The sequence below is a fragment of the Emydura macquarii genome, unplaced genomic scaffold (assembly GCF_026122565.2).
Source record: "Emydura macquarii macquarii isolate MOO-44397 ecotype Brisbane River unplaced genomic scaffold, CSIRO-AGI_Emac_v2 contig_1263, whole genome shotgun sequence".
Taxonomy (NCBI): Eukaryota; Metazoa; Chordata; order Testudines; family Chelidae; genus Emydura; species Emydura macquarii.
This window is the reverse complement of record NW_027131400.1, coordinates 7,837,013-7,862,367: the sequence shown is the minus strand read 5'-3', so window position 1 is coordinate 7,862,367 and position 25,355 is coordinate 7,837,013. Positions and strand designations below refer to the sequence as shown.

The window sequence follows — 25,355 nt, the reverse complement described above, 5'->3', positions numbered from 1 at the left end:
CAAATAGGCTAGATAGTGATTATCTCCTAGCACTTGGTCAAGATGCCATACCTTTTTGATATTTATCTCCCTCTTTCTTAGACAAATACATCTCTCTTTTGCTGATGCTAAGACCTATATATCTCTGCTGAATGACCACCAGAGATACATCTATGCATTAGAAAAGTTCTTCAGACAGAAATTCAGACGATACCTCCATCACCTTCATGGAGCGAGATAAATTAGGATATGCCAAACTAGGATGCCCTAGAAGAGCAGTGTATGGCACTGCCATCCAATCACAGAGCTAGCTTAAAGGTTAAGCTATATTCTCAAATTTAAAAAAAGAGGGAAAGGAAGTGCATTGTGATGTTTTATTGGAAAAATGTCAAAAGGCATTAGCACCTCGTTGAAATACATGAAAGGCAGCAGCATTAACTCTGCTATGTATTTTGAAGCATTTCACCATTTAACTTGGGGAGGTAAAGTATGTAGTGTGCTTTAAGGTCATTTCACTTATTCATAAGGATACCTAATAGAAAAATAAAGTAGTGGGATTTGTTTTCCCTTACACAAATAATCTTCTTAAAAATATATTTCATCTCCATAAATATTTCTCTGATAGGAAATATTTCCTGTTCTGTGCCCCCCAAAATTATTTGTGCATGAAGCCAAGAATGGGCAAGATTTGGTTCTGGACTAGTAACTGCTTTTCTAGACATAAACGTGTGACTTTAAAATTCACTATCTCACGTTTCTGCAGGGCTAAAAATGAATTATCTCCTTGAAAAGCGATTATCCACCTTTTTCTCAAAGGGACACACAATGCTTACATTTAGATTTTGAAGAGACCCAAGATAATGGATTTTAAAGTCATGGCATTTGCACATCTAGAAGAGCTATTTTAGGTCATGATGGACTTGTTTTACCTTTTATTAGTTATTTTTCTCTTCCTTTTGCTCTGTACAGATAGACTCATGGGAACAAGGCACATGATTTTACAAGTTTAGGGATACAATAAATAGTCCCAATAAATTTTTACCTGTTGTATACCTGTAGCATATGCAAAATACATGGTTCTGTAGGGTGGTCAAAGACTTTATTGGCACTTGTTTGGGATGATCTGCATATTTTATTAGTGCTGATCTGACCATCCTAAAGTCATGTTAATATAACCTTCCTACTATGCCAACATGTATTCCATCTATATCTACAGTTTATAAAATATATATGTATACACACACACACACATATTGCCTGACTTCATTAGAGCAGGAGTTGGTAGTGAACCTTATATTTATGTTGATAACGCTTACTATTAGAATTCATTCAACATTTTCTTTCAGAAACTCTCATACTTCCATCATCTGCAATGGGCCTTTGATATTCATCAAGGGGAATCACCTTAGGCTACAGACATGTCACTTCTTTTCTTTTTGTTTCCTCATGGAATTTCAGCCAAGTCTGAATGAGATATACAGTGTTTCAAATTGTGATTTCCTTTCTTTCATTTAAGAGCCTCTGGAAATTTTTGGCAGCCTGCCAAAATCACTCTGTTCTGAGGCTGGGTTCATGCAGTCGTTTACGTTACATTGGGCACAGCAAGGAAACGAGAAAGCCAGGTCAGACTCCCCTCCCTGTAACCTCCAGGACCAAGTGGCACATTTTCTCTTCCTCACCCATACATGGGGCACTACAAGGAAAAGAAGCTCCCCCAACTTCAGAGCAGAGAGAGTTAGAGATTTGGGCCAGGCTCCCCTCAGACAAGCCCTGACACCAATACCCACCCCTGCACACTATCTGAGGCAACACATAGAGCAATAGCTCCCCAACTACTGGGATGAAGGAAAGAGAGAACCAAGCTGGAATTCCTGACCATAGTCCTGACCAAACACCTGGACCCAGCAAACCAGCCCCTCTCTTGGAAAAGAGATTTCTCTTCCTGCCAGTTAATATTAGTCCTGTATGTTTAGTGCTAGATGTAGATGTCTGTGCTGCAGTGTTGAAGGCTCAGGGTTAAAACAACTGAGCTGATTCATGAATGGGAAGAGGGTTGATACTTACACATACAAAAATTTGTTTTTATCTTTCTCTTTAAAAAAAATTACATCTCAGAGTAGGGTAAGGGTTGTTTTGTTTTTAATGTAAATTTGGATGGTGAAAGGGATCAGAAATGTAAACTGTAAATGAGGAATGGAAATCATCCCAGAGGATATTATGCTACTTTTACAGGGGCAACTGCAGGTGTACCACAGAAATGTAAAAGTTTGATACATAGAAAAATCTCCACTTCCATACAGTGCATGAAACTGATCTAGTGAAATAATTACTGGTAATTAGCAAATCAACAAAGGGAAAATGTATTGTAGATGGCATTGCCTTTTATAATTATCCACTGGAAGCATTAATGACCTCTTTAAAAGGATTTCCTTTGTAAATCCCTCAAGGGAATGTCACCAGAGAGTTTAAAGTTGGTAGCCCACTTATCTTGCTCCTTGCAGAACATTTCTGCATAAAACCAAAGAAATAACACTGACATCTGCCCTGTGCTTTATTTTTTTGTTAAAAGTTTAGTTCTTCTTTGAATGATGGTCCCTCTATGTATTCCACTCAATGTGCACATGAGCACCATGTGCTGGAGATCAGATGATTTTTCTCTAGCAGTGTCAGTTGGTCTGTGCCTGCATCCCCTCCTCCTCATGCTCCAAGCTGAGGGCACTAGTATTAGTGGCACCACCTATTGGTATAGAGGCCTCTTTCTCCTCCATCTAACAGTGTGGTATTTGGATGGACAATGGACCTGGAAAAGTCATTCTCAGAGGCAATACAATCCATCCTTAGCAATCGTAGGAAAGATTCCACAAGAAAACGCTACACAGCAAAATTGAAAAGATTCTCTATATAGTGTCAGCCTAGTCGACTACTTCCAGGGGGTGCTGAGATCCCTAGTATTCTTGATTACCTTGTCTTTCTGAAATGTCAGGATTGTCTCTCAGCTCCTTGTAAGGTGCCCTTGCCAGCCATTAGCGTCTTCTGTTTCCTTTGCCAAAGCAAAGCAAGCATGAGAGGAGAAGTTATCTTCTCAGAGAGACTGCCCAATAAGCTGCATCCTGCTGTTTGAGCTTATGGTGACCCTTCCTCCTCAAGATATGAGGACCTACTTGACTAGAGCCCAAGTTATATCAGCAGCTTCACTTTGAGATGTGCCTGTCCTAGAGAGTTGCAGAATGGCAATGTGAGGCTCCATCCATATCTTTGTGAGACATATGTCTTGGTTCAGGCTTCAGCAGACACATCTTTTGGGAGAGCAATCCTCTAACCTATCATACAGCATAGTTCCTCACACCCTTATCCTCAATGAACATTGTTTGAGAGTCACCTTGAGTAGAATGCAAGTAGGGACCATGACTCAAAAAAGGAAGAAAAGTTACTTCCCCTGTACAGTAACTGCGGTTCTTCGAGATGTGCAGTCCCTATCTGTATTTCATTGCCTGTCCTTCTTCCCTTGTGTGATGGAGCCTTATCCGAGTGCTATTTCTAGTAGTAAGGGAACTGGAGAGGTGGTTGGTGCACACCTACTCTTATGCCCTGGTTTGGCACCCAGGAAGAGAGGGGTGCAGGTGTGGACCAACTGACATGGCTAGCAAAAATCTGTCAGTCTCAGGCCCCTTGGAGCGCAGCTACACCTCGAGTGGAATACAGATAGGGGGCACACATCTCCCTCTATTCACTGAACAAGGTAGGGAACCTTTTTCTTCTTTCTATTTAAAAGAAGTCTGATCTCAGTTTAATCTTCATAGAATTTTTTAAATAATGTTTCTCTTCTTCTTTCTTCTTTTTTGTCTTTTGTGTACTGTTTAGTAACCTCATGAGAGCTTAATATGCTTTCATTGAGTTACTGTGAACCAATCTAGTATTAGAATTCTGCATCAGATCAATCCTTCAGAACACTGGCTTAACTCCTATTAAATACATTCATTTTTAAACTTTTACATACATATATCATATATCTTTATTCTTTCTCACTCCTTTATTTCCATTGAAAGAAATATCTGCTATTTGAACCTAATCCTATGAGGTGTAAGCAACCTCGACTCTCACTGGGAGTCGAAGGCACTTAGCTCACCCTCCCTTCCTCCCAGGATCAGCCAATAGTTCCATTCTTTTGGAGACGAACTTTATTTACCAAAGAACTTTCTAACTTTGGATAGTAGGTCTCAGAATTGTAGAAGATATTTCCACCACCTGTGTAATCATCATGTGATGCTTTACTAGTCCGAAATCTACAGCTTTACCACTTAGGTCTTCACTTGAGAGGCAAGATCCTACAGCCACCATTGAAGTCACTACGGGGAGTTCTTCAAATGAAGCAGCTACATGACTGGACTCTTGAGTAGCTGGTAGTGTGACACACTTTTAGTGAACTGTCAAACTGACTAATAACATAAGCATGTCTAATCAAATGTCTACTGATAATTTACAGTATATATTTAGTTTAGTTCAACTCAGACACAATATCTGGTTTTCTGTGGAATCTTCCTTATTTACTCAGTTTTACAGCTGAGTTGACCAAGGCAATAGCAAATCAAATGGTTTGCCTGAGGTCACCTAGTTAATGTTCTGAATCTGAACCTAGGACCTTATTGATGTTCATCTTCCCACAGCTTTACTATCACCATTAATCAACTCAGCCTTCTTCAAACTAAAATTTAAATACCCATGTAGTACCTTCAGCTGTAGGAGCCACTTGATTAAAATACACGTGTAAGAATTTATTCAGATTAAAATGAAAACTACTTATTCATTTCCGGAAGAGAAAAATACAGGAGGGTACTCATTAGTCCCTGTTGATAGAGAACTCTCCTTCCCACTAAGAAAAATGTTTAGACAATTCACTACTGTGTGCTTCATTTCATTCACATAAAGCTTGAATAATCAGGCCAAGGCATGGGGAAGTAGCACAGCCCATCCATTGTCCTTACTTTGGCCTATGTATTCCTGGACATAAATGATTGACACAGGCCAGAACCTAAGATTGTTATTCCCCTCTAATGGTATGTAAATAGTTTCTGGTTTTCACTGATAATGAACCCAGTTAGCAAACAATTTCTCTTCATCAATTAATGGAAGTATAAATACAAGCAAGCTATTGTGGCTGTATGTTATTTATTAATTTTAAAATTAATGTAAATGTATATGCAGATTTAGGGGTTGTGGCCTTGAGAGCCTTGGGAAGTTCCAGATGAGACCCATTGAGTCCTATCAAGTTGCCTACATGGCCCTCAATCTCTCAGAGTTTTAGGCAACCTGCAATAGATTACTGAGAGAGACATCATTATTCTAAAATGGCCTTGATAGTCTGGGATATGCCATGTCTCTCAATAAGTCATCATTACACTCAGTGGACAGCACTTAGCTATCAATCCTTTGGTTTAAATGGGAGGGAGCAGCTAGCAACCAGGTATCTGTGGAGAGATATCAGCTTTTATAATCCCTTGCTCTGAATTAACTCAGACATAACCTTCACTGATTTCTGTAAAAGCCACCTAGACATCTATCGGATATAATGGTGATGAGTTCAAATGCCTATACAGATCTGTTCTGCATGTTTTGGGAGGAGAGATGAGTGCTAGGGTATTGTTTTTTTCCCCATTCTGTGACATTCAGCTGGTTGATTTTTTTTTCTTTTTATTTGGGTACGGTTGATCCAGCTGTTGTAATTTTTAAGAATTGTGTATAATTGTATATTTTAAATTATGTCCCAACAAAGTTAGTGTTTTAAGGATAGGTGCATTTTCTTAAAATATAAATAACTGAAACAAAACTCATTTATTTACATGTGGTGGCAAGCTATCAGATATAATACATTCCATTGAGCATAAGACATATCTGGCCTTTTTCTTCATTTTCTCTGCTGTGGTGATAGTTAACTAGGTCATTTTTTTCTGTGTGTAGATGAGGTCTTGTCTGAAAACTTTTTGGACTACAAGAACCGTGGGGTCAATGGCTCTCACCGTGGTCAGATTATCTGGAAGATTGATGCCAGCTCTTACTTTGTAGAGCGTAAGTACTTTTCCACTACTATTATAGTGCAATTCAATGAATGGAGAAAGAACAGAGCTGTTTTAGGTTCTGCAGATGGTCATATGTTCTTCAGGAAGTTTCAAGCATGTAACATAAATACATTAGGATGATCTAAAATGCTTTATGGAGTGGTGAACCACAGTGCCAACAAGGTCATGAATACTGTAGATATTGACTAACTCAGACTATTTTCATGCTAATATAATTAAGTATTAAAGTCCACTTGGAATCATATAGTATGAGTTCTATCATCAGTTTGGACTTACATCAATAACAAATTAGTGGGCCTAATTTTAAAGTCTTTAATCAGTCCTCATTCAAGAAAAAACTCATATTGACTTTATGAATTAACTGGAGAACTTTGAGTTGCTCACTGCCTCCAAACTATGACAAATTCAGAGGTGAGACTAAGGCGAAGTCCAGTTCTGATCTTCACTTTTGCTAGTTTTATACTGACTTCAGTGTAACTACATTGACTTCAGTGGAATTACTTCTGATTTACACCTGTGCAATTGAGATCTGAATCTGGCCCAGGGAATCTAAAATAATGTAGCAACACTGTTTTCAAGTCCCCTGAGCATGTAAGTCACACAAACTTTAGACTTCCTTACATCTTAATAGAGTACTGTAGATATAAGGGAGTCTAAATTAGCATAAGGGAGTTTCAGGACTTGAACTGTTTGGCCAAATTCAGATATGATATGCATGGATGTGTAAGTAAGAGCGTGTCAATCTAAGGTTGATTGAATTTAAGGTAGTCTAAGGGAATCTTAGACTAAGGTGGTATGATTCACATATGGAGAGGGTCGGAAGAAGTATGTAAGTTAGCCATTTTAGACTCATTCCTGAATTTGACCTAAGTATCTAGCACCAGCAGGAATTCTGCCACCTGCAGGTGTTCTGCTGGTATTCATAGTGTTACAGGTGGGTTGATCAGAGTTATTTTGCAAATGTGAGGCTGCAGGTCATGTTCTGTAGTGTCAAGTGGTAAGTTGACCAGCAGATGGATGTTTCAAAGAATTAAAACATAAGAACATAATAACGGCTATACTGGGTCAGACCAATGGTCCATCTAGCCCAGTATCCTGTCTTCCTACAGTGGTCAATGCCAGGTGCTTCAGAGGGAATGTACAGAACAGGTAATCATCAAGTGATCCATCCCATTGCACATACCCAGCGTCTGGCAAACAGCAATCCCTGCCTATCTTGGCTTAACAATCATTGATGAACCTATCCTCCATGAATTTATCTAGTTCGTTTTTTAACCTTGTTATAGTCTTGCCCTTCACAACGTCCTCTGGTACGGAGTCCCACAGGTTGACTGTGTGTTGTGTGAAAAAATACTTCCTTTTGCTCATTTTAAACATTCTATCTATTAATTTCATTTGGCGACCCTTAGTTCCTGTGTTATGAGAAGAAGCAAATAACACTTCCTTATTTACTTTCTCCACACCAGTCATGATTTCATAGACCTCTATCATGTTCCCCCTTACTCATCTCTTTTCTAAGCTGAAAAGTCCCAGTTTTATTAATCTCTTCTCATATGGAAGCTTTTCCATACCCCTAATCATTTTAGTTGCCCTTTTCTGTACCTTTTCTAATCATTACATCTTTTTTGAGATGGGGTGACCTGATCTGCATGTAGTATTCAAGATGTGGGTGTAATCTTGATTTATAAGGAGGCAATACAATTTGTCACGATGGTCATAAGAAACACTAATAGAGGGATTTAGTGCTTAAAGTTATGGGTATTGTAGACATATTTGTAGAAGTGTACAGGAAAGGAGGGTGGAGGAAGAAATGGAAACCATTTTTCACAGAAATTACACTACTCTGCACCTTTACCAAGTTCTCCAGATTTCAATTATTTCATCTATTTTTATATTGTTTAATCTGTGCTTCCCTGGTATTCTCAGTATCATCTACTTAGTCTGAGTTACCAAAGGCTAAATGTACAGATAATTTTTAAATTTCACTAAAAGCAATAGAATTATTACTGTGCTATGTTTCTATGACACCACAGAATAGCTCTCTCTCATTCAGTGGTACAAGCTTCAGTACTCTTAGGGCAGTCATTTAACATATACTCTGCTTTTGTTTAATACAACTGAGAGAATCTTTACGTTGGGGGAGGGAGGGGGGCGTAGGAAGAAGTGTAAATCATAGTAATCAGAATGGATACAGAATCATTTTTAAACAGGCTACTATCATGCTCATAGATATTCTCCTGTGTCATTCCATTTGATGGGCAAAATAAAAAAACAAACCACAAAAACACATCATATCAGTGCTAGTAACAGAAAAAAGATTTAGCTTTTTTTTTTTCTTTTTTTTTTTTAATTTAGTAAAAAACTTCAGATTAACTGCACAGAGATACAGCGTGCAGCAATTTAGAGAAATCAGCAGTCTCTTTCCATGACTGCTTAGTTCAGGCCAGGACAGAGAGATCCTGTTTAGCATCACTACCATAACACGAACCGGTTGTGTCAGTTTAGGACCGTAAAAGCACTACAGGGTCAAGTCTTTGTCTTGTGGTTTCAACGATCCCTTTTGTATTCATTACAACCAATTATTAGTTATTATTACTTTCATTTGTAATAGCACAGAAAGGCCCCAGGTGAGATCAGGAGCCCATTGTGCTATATGCTGTACAGACACATGGTAAAAGACAGACCCTGCTCTGAACTGTTCAAGTCTAAATAGACAAATCATGGGATGGGAGTGAACAAGTTCCCCCATTACAGATAGGGAACTGAGGCACAGAGAGTTTGCCATTTATTCAAGATCACAGAGGGAAATCTGTGGCAGAACCAAGAATTTAATTTAGAGCTCCTGAGTCCCAATCCACCACCTTAACCTTCTTTTCAACCAGTTTTGTCTCTTTTCTACCCGCAGGGACAGTACAATAATCAATTAGCTTCTTTATTACCTTTTTGTTATCTCTAATTCTCTGTTTCTATTCCAGTATATTACTTATAACTATGTGTGGTTAATTCTGTACAGTTATCTGAGTGCATTCATATTACACACACACACACACTCTAACATTACTCAATACTATGGCCACCTGAGGTTTATATTTATTCACCCCTAAAAAAATATTAATTAAGTTTCCTAAATAAATTTGTGTCTTTACTCTTTATATGGATCACAAACTTACAGTGTTGAAAGATAGATATGCAATTGGTGTGAGCCTTAGAGAGTTTGCTTCCAAATTACAGCACTAGTGCAAGACAAAACTGAATTCATGTCCTGCTATACTCAGTCAATAAAAAGCATTAATGGCTGCATAGGCATTATCACACTACAGCCGGTTTTGCATTTCTGCAGCAGACTGGAAATTTGATTTTTATGGCATCCGGTGATAAACAGTAACTGACCACAGTAAATACGAAATGCCTGTTCTTGGAGGTTTTGTGTGCCACTAGGGAAGCATACTTTCTCTGTGTTGGGGCTTGGAGGGCACTGCAGTGAAATAACCAGCCTATAATGAGTTTTCCAGGAAAGCAAGCAAGCTTTACTTCATTAGAATTTCTGGCACAATTTTAAGCCTATGCAGCAATACTGAGTGTGAGAGACCATTTGTTCGAGGTGTGACACTGCATCTTCTCATAAACAGTGCATTAAGTTAGCACATCCCTAAAATGGGGGGAACTTTGACACAGTTCAAATAACACTGTCTTTAGCATAATAGCTGAATGTGCAGTTGTCTTGTTTATCACTACAGGTTTAGTAATGACAAAGGCAGGAGACACAATTTGCAAATTTCAGAAATAACAGTTTTTTGTACCACTGTTGAGCATGGGGAAACAACAGAAGACTTACAGTCTGAATTCATGCAACTGAAGAAGTCAGAGGTCTGAGGCAACATGATGCATCTGCCAGAGAGACTGGAGCATTGTAGCCTAGTACGTAGTTAATGTTTAGTACAAATTCCTTTGTTTTTGGAACGTAAGCATAAATGTTCCAAAAATCAATGTACTGAAATGTCCCAACCAAGTGCATTTATTGGAGGCCCTTCTGAAAGTATTCCTGTTATAACTTTAGGAAGTTGCATTAAAGGATATTGTCAAAGTGCAGATAATTAAAGTATGATGGTGCACAAGGACTTTCCAAATAAATGAGGGAAGACTGCACTGTCAAAAATTTTTTAAAAAAGCTTTAGTGCTGCCAGATCTTTTATACAGCAGCAGTCCCTCTCACTCTCTGATTGGAGCTGGCCACACTGGCTCTGCCCCCTAAAAAGAACACTCAGTTTCATTTTCAAGTCCCTACCTTCTCTCAAACCACACCCACATGCAACTCAGCTAGATGTAGGGGAGAAGCTCATGACAATATTATTTTCCTTATTTTTGTGCCAGTCATAGAGTTCAAGGCCAGAAGGGACCACCAGATCATTTAGTCTGACCTCCTGTGTATCGCAGGCTTCCAACACCACCCAGCACTTGCTACTAAACCCAACAATCAAAATTAGACCAAAGTAATGCAGCCCACAAGAGACTAAACTAGTATGCGTCACAGGCAGTAGGAGGGATTGAGGTGTCCCAAGGCCTGAGGCCCTCTGCCTCCACAATGGCAGAGAATTGATTAAGTGAAAGATACCCCGCCAAATGACCCGCTCCCCATGTTACAGAGGCAGATGAAAAAAAACCACCCAAGATCACTTCCAATCTGATCTGGGGTAAAATTCCTTTCCAACCCCATATATGGTGATCACTTAGACCCTGAGCATTTGTGCCAAGCAAGCACCTGAAAGAGAAAATGCTCGCTGCCCTCTGTCCCGCCCCGTGTCCCATCTCTAACTGTCACCATCTCTGATGTTTCAGAGGAAGGAGCAGGAAACCTCACAAAAACAATACACTGAGGGGGAAAAAAATCCCTTTCTGACTTCTGCGGGTGAAGCTCTGAAGCATAAGATTTTAAGAACATTGGACATAAACTAGAAGGGACACCTCTCCCCCACCTCCCCCCCCGCTCCCCCCGGGGTTCCCAGCCCTACTACAACCATCACAAGTAACCCCATCATACAATCCCCTCATAAATTTGTCCAGTTCCCTCTTAAAACTATTAAGATGTTTGCTCTCACAATTCCTAGTGGGAGGCTGTTACAAAACTTCACTCCTCTGATGGTTAGAAACCTTCTAATTACTACCCTGAATTTGTTTGCAGCCAATTTATACCCATTCGTTATTGTGTCAACATTGTCCTTTAGTTTAATTAGCTCTTTAAAACCTCCTGGTGTTTATCCCCCTGATGTATTTATAGAGAGCATTCATATGTCCCCTCAGTCTTCATTTTGCTCGGCTAAACAAGCCAAGCTCTTCCAGTCTCTTCTCATAAGATAGGCCCTCTATTCCCCTGATCCATCCTAGTAGTACTTCTCTGCATATGTTCCAGTTTAAATTCATCTTTTTTGAACGTGGGTTGTACAAGATGCAGAATGCCATCACTTCCCCTGGGCTTTAGTGGGAGTTCAGGGTAGAGCTGGTTAGGAATCTTTTTCCCTCCGATGGAAAATTTTCACAAAAATTTAATTTAATTTAATTTAACCTCTTGATGCATGTAGCACAGATTGAAGTACAGGCTCTAAATATTGGCAATGGGGACTTCAGGGATAGGTTTAAAGGCCAAACTGAAATGTTTTAAAGAGAAATTAAGGCCTGATCCAAAGCCCATTGATATCATCAAGAGTCTATCTTTCTCCTGACTTCAATGGGCTTTTATTCAGCCCCAAAGAGAATACAGTTTAATGTCGTAAACAATTTATCCAAAACAAAGTGTAGCCTTAATAGTGAAATCAATGGGAGCTTGGGGTGCTTAGTACCTCTAAAACTCAAGCAAACAATAAATACTTTTTAAAAGTAGAGATGGGCTCATAGCCAAGACCCTAGATTTAATTACTGTGAACTTTGGGAAAGTTTGGATACTGTCTGAACCTGGATCTAAACTTGGATTTAAACTTGATCCACAGGCCTATGATTATATTTATTTACCTTCTAGGAGCTGAGCTTAGATTTCTGTGTTTCTTCTTTTGTGACAGTTGGTATCACAGGGGCCTAGAGAGAAACAGGGAGCTACATTTGTTACCGTGCTCTAAGTGTTCGAAGTGTCATCAATTCTTGCTAGGGAAGATCCTTAAATTCTAACCTAGGAAGGTAAATAGAGGAGGAAATAATTTTAAAATATTTTGCTTTTACAAGTATTTATTTGTAATTTTTATCAGGGGCAAATTCTAATCCCGCTGAAACCAGTGCCAGATTTACATGGGGCCAGGATTTGGCCGTTAGTGATTTTGGATCTTAAGCAGGTTTTTGTATTTATTTATTTATTTGTGTATTTAATTTTGTATTATAGAAGCACCTAAAGGCTAGAAATGATAACAGGACCCCATTGTGCTCGGACAAAGGGTAGAAGGGGAGACAGGTACAGACAGGTGATGTGACTTGCCCAGGGTCATGCAGCAGGTCAATGGCAGAATTCGAAATAGAATCCATGTCTCCTAACTCATAGGACTCCAGTGTCCTATCCACTATTTTAAAATCATTTCAGTCCACCCGCAGAACCAAGTGTGGATATTCATCAAAAGTTGTATGATTTCAAGTGTTCACAGTATAAATGGGTGTTATTGCACCTGTTCTTTATCTTTCCCTTTCACTTCTTAAAGAACAGTGTTTTTGACAGCTGTACTGATTCCTACAGCTGGAGTGGGGAGAAGGTTTGCGTGGCTGTGCCTTCATCAGATCGTACAAATGTCAGAAAAGGTTTTCCACTCATTTCTATGAGGCTTTTATTTTAAGCAAACTGTGGGCAGAGGAGTAGATCTGGAAGCATTTGTGCACAATGAAAGCACATTGATAGGCCAATTGTATCTTCTTCCTTCCAGACACCAGTTCAAGAAGTAGGGCTTGAAGTCGGCTTCCCTCCCAATCCTCTGGGAATCCTGTGCTGGTCCGACCCTCGCCCAGCTGCTTCTCTCCCTCTGAAAAAAATAACACAACACTGAGCTGTTCTCTGCCTCCCTCCCATTTGTTGCTGCCACTCTCTTGGTCCCTTCTGCACCTTTCTTCCTTGTATGATTCACTACAACAGTCAATTTCTTGCTACTGTCCAAGCCCCAACTTTGGATAGTGAGGTTTGGGTTGGCAGCAAGACACTGTGACTGGTTTGGGGTGCTCGCTAGAGGCTTTTTTGGGCACGAGGAAGGAGAATTAGTGAGGGGGTCACTCATTCCAGCTAGGAGCTCTGCATATCTCAAACTTTGGGGTTAATGCTCATGGCCTAACTTCCACTGCAAGATGCAGATGTTGCTTCTGCGGCAGCCTGTGGTGCTTGATCCACCATTGGGTGCAGCAGGTGGCTCTGGAGGTGACCTAAAAGAGATGAACATCACCCACAACCACTGGAATCCTCCAAGAGTGTCTGCTAGAGTCCTCATCCCCTTGTATTAGAATTTGTGAGCAGTTGTAAGTGGTCTGCGCCCATCCTCTCCTTCAGATGCTCTTGAGATCTTGAGGTGGGGCCTGAATGACCTGATTCTCCACCTAAGTCTTCTGGAGACTCAAATTCACTTTTGGTTGTCCATTTACCCCAGAAAATGGAAGGATTTAGGGCAGTCACAATGGCTCAATGCCACGCTTAGGAGGTTGATTCAGCTGTGAGCTGGGCACTTGCTGAAGTTCATATAGACTAGAGTGAGTCTATGACAATGTGAGTGGTACATGCTCCATATGGATATTTAGGATTCTTACTATAGGCACTCAAGTTTTAAAATGTTGATCTCTACATGCATATCTATTTTGCGAAGACGTGCTTACCAAGCCATACTAGTGATATCTTAATAGTGAAAACTGATACACTATGTACCAGTTTTTGATTGAGAACTCTGCTGTGCAAGAGATGCATTTTTACTGTGGCTTCAGCAATCAGGTTTTCAGAGCAACTCATATTCTTGTTCAGAGTCTGCAATAGTTGTATAGAAACAAGAATTGGTTCTTGACATCCAAACTATGCTGGTAGTGTGGCTAATGCTGTATTTTCTCATATATTTTAAAAGTTAACTGTTCCTTGAAAAGTCTGTATATAAATGCTTATGAATTGGAGTTTTTTATTTTAGTATTCCGCACAGTGAATGGTGAAGTCACATATTAATTTGTTTTAATGGATCAGGAAAACAAGGTAACTCAGTTGATATTGTTTTGCAAATGATCACATTTCTGCTATCAGAGCTTCCACTGTGGTTTGTGTGTTAACCTTTGCCATTGTTAACTAAAATCTGGTGGAAATTCTCGTTTGGCCTGTGCTATCCAGTGCTTTGTTGGAATGTACTCCAGAAGATACAGCCTCTCCCTCTGTTTCACTGAACAAGGAGCCCATAGTCTGCCCTTGGATACTCCCATTGGGCCTATTTCTGAAGCAGCTGAAAGCAAACAATTCCCACTGAAATTAGTGAGAACTGCTGGCATGCAGCAGCTGCAGAATCAAGCCCATTGACTTCATTGTGCATCCAGGTGCAGTGCATCCAGGTGCAGAATTTGGCCCAAGTGGTTTTAACTATGTAGAAAAAATATGAAAAGGCATATGATACAAACACAAGGGGAATAGGAAGATGCTGTGAGTGACTGGAGTGATATCCGCACATTTATAGCAAGGTCATTTTTGCTCTGAAAGGCGATTGGGATACCAGCTCTCGTTTCAGTAGTTTTATTAATAATTAAATACAATGAAAAGTGCTGTATTTAAAAAAAAAAAAAAAAAAAAGGGGGACCTGACTTCAACTCATGAATGTAAAATAATCCAGAGGAAAGGTTGCCTTGCCTGTCTCCGTACGCCACATCATACCAATGCACTGCTGCTGGATATGGGGGTTGATCTGGGTGGCTCAGAACAGTGGGTTGTCCTACATCCCAGATGTAACAAGAGATCAAACCCTAACAGGCCTCTTTAAGGACAGATAACTGGAGATCACTCTCATTTCAACGTTTAAGATAACATTAGTACAAACGATTTGTCACGTTAAATTTTGGTGTTTTATTGTGTTTCTCTTTTACAAAATCCTGTGAAAAGTTGCCATTAAAGTAATATGTCAAGGCATGACATGTAGTGTAAGTTATTGAGCAATATGCAAATGTTGCATTAATATGCAGACTACAAACTTGATTCCTGTTTACACTAAGGCGCTTTTACACTACTCTTTAAAGTAAATCATTTATGCCCATTTCCAGGCTCTTTTTACATTGTTGGAGCAATGTAAAGGGGGTCTTAGTGTTAATGAGGATAGGCTCCATCACTTAATTATTACAGAAACTTAGTAACATTCTAGGACTGTTGGGTTCTAGTCCTGGCTCTCTCATTGGCTGTGTGATCTTGGGTAAAGCAATTCATCTCTCTGTGCCTCAGTTTACCTGTCTATAAACTAGGTATAATAATACTTATCCACCTCCTGTGTGGTGCTCTGAGGATTAATTTGTTAGGACCAGATGCTGCAGTAAGTACCCAGACAAAATACAATTTGACTTCCCTGAGAGTTTGGCCTGAATGAAGAAGACAGGATTGGGTCTGCAAGTAGGTGGTGTACCCATTCAGTTCCAAATAAAGTGCACATATGCTGTGTAAGGACACACTCACCCCCTTGCTTAATATTGGTATAGTCCCATAAGAGTCTCAGAGGAAAGGTTCTTTATACATGCAAAACTTTCAAACCTCCTATCGTTCACCCATCCCCATTAGAAACTATAATTCCCTCTCAAATCTTTTTGCCAGAGCCTTTTTATAAAAAATAAGCAATTTTAAAATAGATCATTTTGATGTGCTTGTTTCTTAATTAAATTGCCCTAATGATGCTTCTGTCCACTCTTCATCTTTCATTTATATTATCTATCCTGATTTCATGAAGTTCTCTCCTCTGAAATGATCTCCTGCCTGCAAATCTTCTGACTCTTTAATGTCAAGAGCTGCAACCTCAGTGAGTCGTCTAAATTTAAACTGCAGTGTTCCCTGCTAATCCTTCCATCTCCCTTGCTGGTAGGTGCTAGCTGACATATATGTGCTTGTTTCAGAAGATGATAAGTGGTGTAGTGAGATGACATGTATCTTTGCTTGTCTGGGGATGAGCTGTCACTACATACGTGTGACTATACTGCTTGTGTGCTATAGAATCATCCCTAAAATCATGAGGCTAAATACCATGGGCCTGATTTTCATTTACATTAAGTCCACTAAAACTGTTTTACATGACTAGACTGTATATAAAGATAATCTATTCCCTTTTTAAAACCCCTTTGCACTGCCGGAAAGGTATATGATGTCTCGTTGTAAATGAGTCAAGCATCAAATATAGAAGTCAGCATTGTTTTTTAAAAAATCCCGTTTTTCCTCTTTCTTGTACTGTTTCTGTCCATGCTGTCACTTCACACTTTCTCTGTCTTGCACAGCTAAAGCCTTATAAGTTTTGTAGCACCAGAATCACTTGTTGGAAGCCCCAAACCAGAGAAATCACTACAAAAAAGTAAAAGGAAACCCAAATCTCCTTTTGCATTATAAATATAATGCACAAAATTACAAGATGTGAAATGAAAAAAAATCACTTGCATCATAAGAAAAAAAATAAGATTCAGTTATAAAGCACACCACTGGAATGGCAAAATTCTGGAGGTGTAACTGGAAGATAGAAATAAGCTGGGTAATGAATGGGTTCTGTAACTGAACCTCAGCTGTAAATATCATAAAGGCTCTGCAGTGTTCTCCATGGAAGCAAGAGATTTCTAAATGTGAACCAAGAAGAGAGGATATAAACCTGTGGAAGGAAATCTCAGTGTTACTGTACTTGCTTTTAAAGTACAGAAGCTCCATAGAGCAGAGAGCTTTCTCCAAAATCTGTCTGTGCTAAAGAAAGGGAAAGTCTTATGGATCCCTTAAATTGTGGCACCTTACAAAATCCACAAAAGATTACATTAAAAATAGTGTGGTTGGGAGAGAAGTGTGGGTATAGCAGGGCAAATGGATCCAGTGCTTGCACTTGCTGAATGCCAGGTGCAGGAGATTTATTGTGCTGCCAGCAATGCTAGTTACGCCAAAAAGAGGATATAGTGGGTTGGGATCCTGACCTGAGATGAGTGCTGAAGCAGAACGTTCTTTGAGAGGTTGTAATAATTACTTCTGGGTCTCTAGTGTCCATGTTGACATTTTGTCTTCTTCTGTCCTCCACCAACAGAATGTCTGTAGGAACTGCTTCTGGTGGAGAATACCTCCAACACACACCCCCTTCATGTGTCTCTGGATTTAGAAGTCATGCTTCATCTAGAACAGTCTCACTTAATAGTGTAAGGGCATATGTGTTGCTTTGCAGATGTATGGTACAGAAAAACAATTCTGTTTTTCTACCATATATATATTCTTTTAAAATAATTCTACAATTAGGGGTATGTCAAGTCTTTTGCAGTAGGGTGAGAACGTAACAGAACAGGCTCACATTTTTTTATTTCCTCCGTCGCTATTTGTCCGGTGAAATTTCACAGGCTCATGGGGAATTAATGTTGTTAGGAATACGTTAACAGTTGGCAAATTTTTGTCTTTCTAATTTAGATCATCTTTGGGTGCTGAAGGAGAACATCTTTGAGATGTTTATTTATACTGACTAGCTAGCCTGCCAGCAGGCAGATGCTTTTGAGGACCAGCACCCGAAGATGATCTAAACTAGAAAGATGGGTACTGGTCCTCAAAAGCATTTGCCTGCTGACAGGCTAGCTAGTTGGTATAAACAGACATCTGGATTTGGGTTTTGCTTTGGGCCCATTCTAATTCAGGGGAAACTTTTCTGTTTCCTATTTTGTTTCATGTGGGTTCACATCTCTTTCCCACATGAGTTTCACTCTGAGTTGGGGATTGAAACTCAGAATTTTTAAGGAAGAACTCAGCTGAAACAGTCATGAATTGCCTGGCCACAGGACAGGTGGGAACCATATGAAACCAACAGGTTTCACAGGATTTTCCCCCTAAACTATAATTCAGCCCAGGGTTAATTAAGAGCTCAGCCTGTCAAACCCTGACTGACTTTCAGGTTTCCAATGAAACCTGGATCATGTTAGAAAAGGTTCACATGGCTCTGATTACAGCTCAGAACAACACACTGATATTCAGTCAGTTTGTAGTATGGAGCTTTTGCAAGAGAAGGAACCCAATCTGTGCTTCTTACTCTGGCAAAACTGCCCCTGGCTTCTGCAGCAGTTTTGCCTGGGTAAAGAGTGAAGGACTAAACCAGTGTTTCCTAAAATATGTTCTCCTCTAGAGCTAAAAAAAGGACTACCCAAGGGGGGGGCATGGACAGATACCCAATTGTTATTCAGAGTCTCCTGGAGGGTTGAAAAGATTAAATTGTTGGACACCAAGTAATTTTTTTTTTTAATTACTAAAAAATGTTTAGTGTCAAGAAACAAGAAATGGTAGGCCAGCTCTTACAAATTGTTTCTCTTACCACTAACTCAGTGTTAAGTGTGGTGGACAGACCTCTGTACTGATGCAAAAATATTAATAAAGCTATTTAATTCTTTTAATATTAAGTTGTTACAAACTTTACTGAGTATTAAGATATAGTACCAAATGTGTTATAGCCAGGATGCTAAAAAATATAACAATACCTGTACATGTTTTAGTTAGTTATGTTAATAAATGTTCAGGTTGGTTAAAGAAATTGCAGGAAGTTTCCGCTGTCTGTCATCCAAAGACAAGTCAAATGGCAGGAAGATAGCCCTCCTTAGCCATGAAACCATGTTTATTATCAGTGGGAGTCACTATCCAAAATGAATAATCTATCTTGGAGCTGATCAGGACTTTCCCCTGCAGTTGTCTGGCCACTGGAATTGAGAACAGGGAGTCTGGTCCTCCTGAGCTCTCAGTAACCCCCTGCTGGGTCCAGGCAGCTTGGAGGAAGAAGCTTCCTGATTCAAATGCAAAGGGAACAAGAGCCAGATGGGAAGGGGGGAGTACAGTAGATTTAGATAAAGAGAGCAGGACTGGAGGCTGTCTGTGGGAGAGAGAGAGGGAAACTGGGAGTGGGGTGGGGGGAGACTGGGATTAGCTGGGCAAGGAGACTGGGAATGGGAGCTGAATGGGTCAGAGACTGGGACTAGGAATCGGTGAGTGATTGGCAGACCAACAGTGGATGAGGAGCCAGGGGAGACTGGGAGTGGCTGGGCAGAGACTGGACTGGGAGCAGAGCAGTCAGGGAAGATTGGGAGGGAGATGGAGAGACTGAGACTTGATGGGCAAGAAATCTTAGGTTGGGATGAGAAGCCTGGTGAGTGGAGGCTGATATCGGTGAAGTAAGAAGAATGGGACTGGTATAAGGAGACAACAGTGGGGAAGAGAAAGGACAGAGATGGGGACAAGTTGGTGGGGACAGGGCAGAAGGGATCATGACTGGGGGAAAGAGGAGGAGTCTGTGTCCACTAGAACACATTCCTCTCCAAAGCATGGAATAGGACCCACAATTCCTAATTCTCACCACTCCTCTGCTGTCAGCAAATATCTGTGAAACTCACTGGCAAAATATCCCATCCCCCTCTAATGCTGGTCCACTTGGAAGATGTCAGATTACTACAGCTATCAAGTTACTCTGTTAATTCAAGTGGCAGAGGTCTGTGCAATGAATGTAAAGGTTTGAACCCTACTGATGACTTATGTGGGTGTGAACATGATGCCACATGATGGAATTTCTGTTTTTTCTGTTAGTTTTTTGTTTTAAACTAGGAAATCACACACACAATTGTTCAAGAAACATTATTAAGTTTGCAAAGTTAAGCACTCAAAAGTTAGCAAATGCAAGAATTAAGGTTGCCTATGCAATCTTAATTCATCTCCTTTATGTATATGCATTACAATACAATGTGTAGCAAACAAGGTATTGGGACATACGTTGAACAATGAGGAGACAACAAAATATTGAATAGCTGCACACTTACCGAGGACCAATTGTTGCGCTGAATAAGGCAAGGGTTCTGTGGAAAAAATAATATGAGGTGATGCAATCAAAGACTATCATAAAGCATACGCACAAAGGTGTAAATTAAGATAGCACAGGCAATCTTAATTCTGGCTTCTCCTAGTTTTTGAGTGTTTGCCTTTCCAACCTTAATGATGTTCCTTTAACATTTGTGTGTGTGTGTAATATCATATTACACTAGTTATAACTGTGACTGCAAAATACATTTATTATATTTTCAACCTGAATTTGTCTTTCCTACATTCAATGTATGAGGAAGAGTCAAAATATCAAAAGTCAGACCAGTCGAACAGGGTTTTTTACATTTAAAAAAAAAAAATCTCATGAATTTTAGCCTAATCATATGATTTTTGTGGGTTCAAACTCAGATTTTTGTTTTGTTTTGTTTTTAATTCTTGGGGTGGGCAATAATATTTAATATTTATGACTTTCAATCTTAACAACTTGGATACTTTATCTCCTTTTTGAAATAAAGTAGACACTTTTTAAAATTATAGCTGGACCCCATTTGTAAAGTTTGGTTCTACAGTCAAACCTGGATACCAATATTACCAAAATTCAGGTGTGGCCATATCTGAAGTTTTGGTTTGGCCCATTATAATTCTGGGATCTGATTTTTTCCTCACCTACAGTAACGTAATTCCATTTCCTTAAGGAGAGCTACTGCTGATACGTAGTGAGGCAAATGTCAAGATAATCAGGACCATACAAGCCAGCTGGATCTGGATCTGAATTGCTCCAAAAATCAGAGTGAAATTTGGGCCCTACTGAACTCAGTGGGAGTTTCACCCAGAGTGTTTAGATATGGGGGTTTGTGTTGAGTTTATTTTATGCTTTAGTTTTAAAAATGGTATTTTCACCCATTATAAGAGCACAGATGAGCATCAGCATTGGTATGTGTGATCCTGTCTGGAGTGGTTCTTGACCGTGAGTGCCAACCTCAGGGCGGACGGTCAAAAGTAGGGCAGACATCTCAAACTGGTGGTATGTTGTATAATTATATTTCAGCAACCCAATAACTGGCTCACCATAGAGTGACAGACAGTCCACTTGGGCTATCCAATCTATCTTACCACCCAGACAAACCAGGATGAGTGACAAATTGTCACTTACACCAAAAATCACAAAATATTCAGGTTTCTGCCAGTCCCAAGAGACTAGTCACTTTGTACCTTAGATTTCACCAGAGACAGCACCTGTAGCCAGTCCTGTAACAAACTAACTAAAAGTTTATTAACTAGGAAAAAGAAATAGAATTATTTACAGGTTAAAGCAGGCAACATATAGGCACAAATGAGTTCAGTCTATGGTTCTAAAAGGTGAATTCTGTCAGCATTGAATGTCTTTTCAGGGCTTAACTCAAGCCAACCCTGGGGATCTTTGCTTTTTTGTTTCTTAACTACAGAAACTTCTTAACTTTCTTAACTTGCAAGAGTCCAAACAGCAAAGAGATGAAAAATCTTGATGGCAGCTATTTTTATTTCCCTATTCCAGCATTCAAACCCCTGGGACGGGGCTTTCTGCATGTACTTCTCCATTGGTGGATGTGGCAATTGACAAAGCTTTTGTCCTGTGATGGCCCACTTAATTGCTGATAATTCTCCTGGAGGGGCAGGGAGCCAATCTTCCCATCCGAGTTCACAAATTCAGAGCAGGCATTTTTACAATTATAAAACAAACTTGTCTTTTACCTTGTAGCATGGGATACAGACGTTACAAGTGGGCTTAAAGCATGCAGCAATTTGCAAGCAATTCATTGAGTCTAAACACTAAATACAGTCTTATAAGACTAATATTGATTTTGAACAAAACTTGACATACAGGCGAGCTGGTTTGGTTTCTAGCTATGAGTTGGTCAGTTCTTAGGTAATGTCTACAGCCATGCCAGAGCTGGCACTTGGTTTAACGGTGTCACAGTGTAATTCTTTTTTTTTAACTTGTACTTCTATAACTGGATAAATAACTAAATTTAAAAGATAAATAAATTGCTCCTGGTTTGAAATGTTCTGCACTGGATTGAAAGGCAGCGCATGCATATCTTGTGGCTGAGTTACCAAACCATGAAAACTGGGTTAATAATGGAACCCCTGACACCACCTTAAGAGTAGCACTGCTAGCTGTCTCCTCTGTAATCACTGCATCATTGTGACGGCTTTTCTGAGTGTGCTGAGCCTTCTATGGGGGATGAAAAATCTCATATTGTGCTTTTCCTCATAGAAAATGATTCAGTAGAAACCCTGTAAATGCCTGTGTGCACAGATAGCGTTTCTGCCTCTGAACTAGTGCATTTTTTTGTAGTTTGGTGAATTGAATCTGGTTTTGCTTTACTAGATTTGTTTCTTTTTGTTATTCATCATACATTTATTGCACTCTAGATGCACTATAATGCTAAATAATACTTCTGTGACATGCATTAATGATTTAGCTGACCAAGGCATATTACATACTGTAAAATATAAATACAATCACTGACATAAAGTATTTAGCAGATTTATTTCTTTAACTAGGTATTTTAAAGCAGAAACCCAGCACAACAGAAATAGAAAAGGTGCAGAAATGGCAACAGAAAAGATTAAATGCTGGGTTTGGAAGGGAAGGATTTCAGCTGAGGAGACTATTTCTATTGCAGAGGAGATGAGTAAAGGGAGGTATATAAGATAGGACCCAATCCAACTGCTTTTGAAATCAATGAGTCTTTCCATTAGCTTCATTTGGAGTTGGATAAGGCTGTGCATGAGCTGGTATAGAACAGATTACTCAGATCCTGGAAGATGTTTTAAAAGAATGAATTACACTTATATTTTTTAATGCTTTTGTCATGTCAGAGACTATAAATGGCTTGGTCTGAATGCTTCAAATTCCTTTCATTTTAGAACACATAGCAAGATCTAGTTCATCTCCTTTAGTTCTTATCATGTTGAGAACTGGACAGACTAGTGGGGTATGTGTTGCTCATATCGTCAATGGAATAGATGTAAGGTGTACAGTTGCCTCAGGAATTCTGGTGGAGGATGTGCAGGAACTTGGGGGCGAATTTAAAATTGTTTGGGATTCCTTAATTCCCAGATTTTCAAATGTTAATTTAAAGTGTATACTCACCTGTAATGTGCTAGCTTTCTATTGTTTGGATTTTGTAGAACTACAAGGTTCTTTTCAGAAGTTTTGTTGGGAATTTACAGTCTTAACTCCACACACCAGCCCCTGGTTACACACACACACACACACACACACACACACACGGAAAGAGACTAGAACAAATAATTAAACAATCAATTTTTAAATACCTAGAGGATAATAGGGCTATAGGGAATAGCCAGCATGGATTTGTCAAGAACAGATCATATCAAAACAACCTAATTTTCTTCTTTGACAGGGCAACTGGTCAGTGGATTGAAGGTCTGCGGAAGGGGGAGGGAGAAGCAGTAGATGTGATATAGCTTGATTTTAGTACGGTTTTTGACACAGTCCCACATGACGTTCTTGTAAGTAAAACTAGGGAAATGTAGTTTAGATGAAGGTTACTATAAACTGGGTGCAGAACTTGTTGAAAGACCAAATTTGGTGGTAGTACTTCTGAAAAGCATCTGGGGATTATTGTGGATCACAAATTGAATAGAAGTTAACAATGTGATGCAGCTGGAAAAAAAGACTAATTTTCTGGAGTGTATTGACAGGAATGTCATATGTAAGACCTAGGAGGTAATTGTTCTGCTCTATTATGCACTGGTGAAGTCTCAACTAGAATATTGTTTCAGTTCTGGGTGCCACACTTCAAGAAAGATGTGGATAAATTGGAGAGCATACAGAGGAGAGCAATAAAAATAATAAAAGATTTGGAAAACTGACGTATGAGGACAGGTTTAAAAAACGGGGCTTGTTTAATCTAGAGAAAAGAGATGGACAGGGCTTGATAATAGTCTTCAGATTCATTAAGGGCTGTTATAAAGAGAATGATGATCAACTGTTCTTCATTTCTGCAGAGGAAGGACAAGTAGTAATAACTTAATCTGTGGCAAGGGAGATTTAGATTAGATATTAGGAAAAGCTTTCTAACTACAGTAGTATCTCAGCGTTACGAACACCGATCAATCTCACACCTCATTTGGAACCAGAAGTATGCAATAAGGCAGCAGCAGAGACCAAAAAAAAAAAAAAAAAAGAACAAAAGCAAATACAAAGAAAGAAAGCAAAGTACGGTACTGTGTTAAATGTAAACTACTAAAAAAATAAAGGGAAAATTTAAATAAAAAGAATTGACAATGTAAGGAAACTGTTTTTGTGCTTGTTTCATTTAAATTAAGGTGGTTAAAAAGAGCATTTTTCTTCTACATAGTAAAATTTAAAGCTGTATTAAATTAATGTTCAGTTGTAAACTTTTGAAAGAACCATAATGTTTTGTTCGGAGTTACGAACATTTCAGACTTATGAACAGCCTCCATTCCTGAGGTGTTTGTAACTGTGAGGTTCTACTGTATAAAGGTAGTTAAGCGCTGGAATAGGCTTCCAAGGGAATTGTGGAATCCCCATCATTGGAGGTTTTTAAGAACAGGTTGGATAAACACCTGTCAGGGATGGTCTAGGTTTATTTGATCCTGCCTCAGTGCAGGGAGCTGCACTTGATGAGCTCTCGAGGTTCCTTCCAGACCTATGTTTCTTTGATCCCCTGTGTGTGTGTGTAATCTGGGAACAGTTTCAAGGGACTAGATTTTTATATTAATAATAATAAGAGCATTTGCAATGGCAACATCAAGCCTAAAAATAAAAGGGCTATCAACCCCATGATTCAGGGCTCAGCTAGTGTGTGTACTCACTAAGAAGTGCTTCCACCCTCTCCCTCTGTCCCTCCGCCCCCCACCATGTAGTATAATAATGTACAGTTACAGCAGGGTCATCATGGGACTTTTGTGTCTTCCTCTAAAAAATCTCTGAAGTGTTGAGCAGCATCTAAGAAGTACTGGGTGCCCTCTTCTCCCATTGACTTAATCAATCATTAGAGGTCAGCTGGGAATGGATAGACAAAGCTGATGTGAAGGTGCATGTACAGAACCAATATACAGCACTGGGGACAAGATCATGCTCTATCTGAATCAAAATAATACTATGACCCAAAAACTTCTTATTGCCAAATGACAAGAAGGGGGTTGCAGGAATAAAGTCTGTGTCAGGGCAGAGCTGAGAAGTAGTTTTTCCTCCAGATAGGAGGTACAAGACTTGTATCTCTCTGTGGGAATGTAAATTAAACATTGTAAGCTAACACAATGGATGCCCATTTACATAGGAAGTCAAAGATTAGCAA

General features: G+C 39.4%; 1 protein-coding gene across 1 annotated transcript in view; it reads left to right on the top strand.

Annotated features, from left to right (window-relative positions):
• HECW1 (HECT, C2 and WW domain containing E3 ubiquitin protein ligase 1) overlaps nt 1-25,355 on the top strand; it is a 350,139-nt gene that overhangs the window by 118,763 nt on the left and 206,021 nt on the right. The window contains exon 4 of the mRNA XM_067550377.1: nt 5,935-6,042. Coding sequence (XP_067406478.1) covers nt 5,935-6,042 — 108 coding nt within the window. The remainder of the gene's footprint in view (nt 1-5,934; nt 6,043-25,355) is intronic.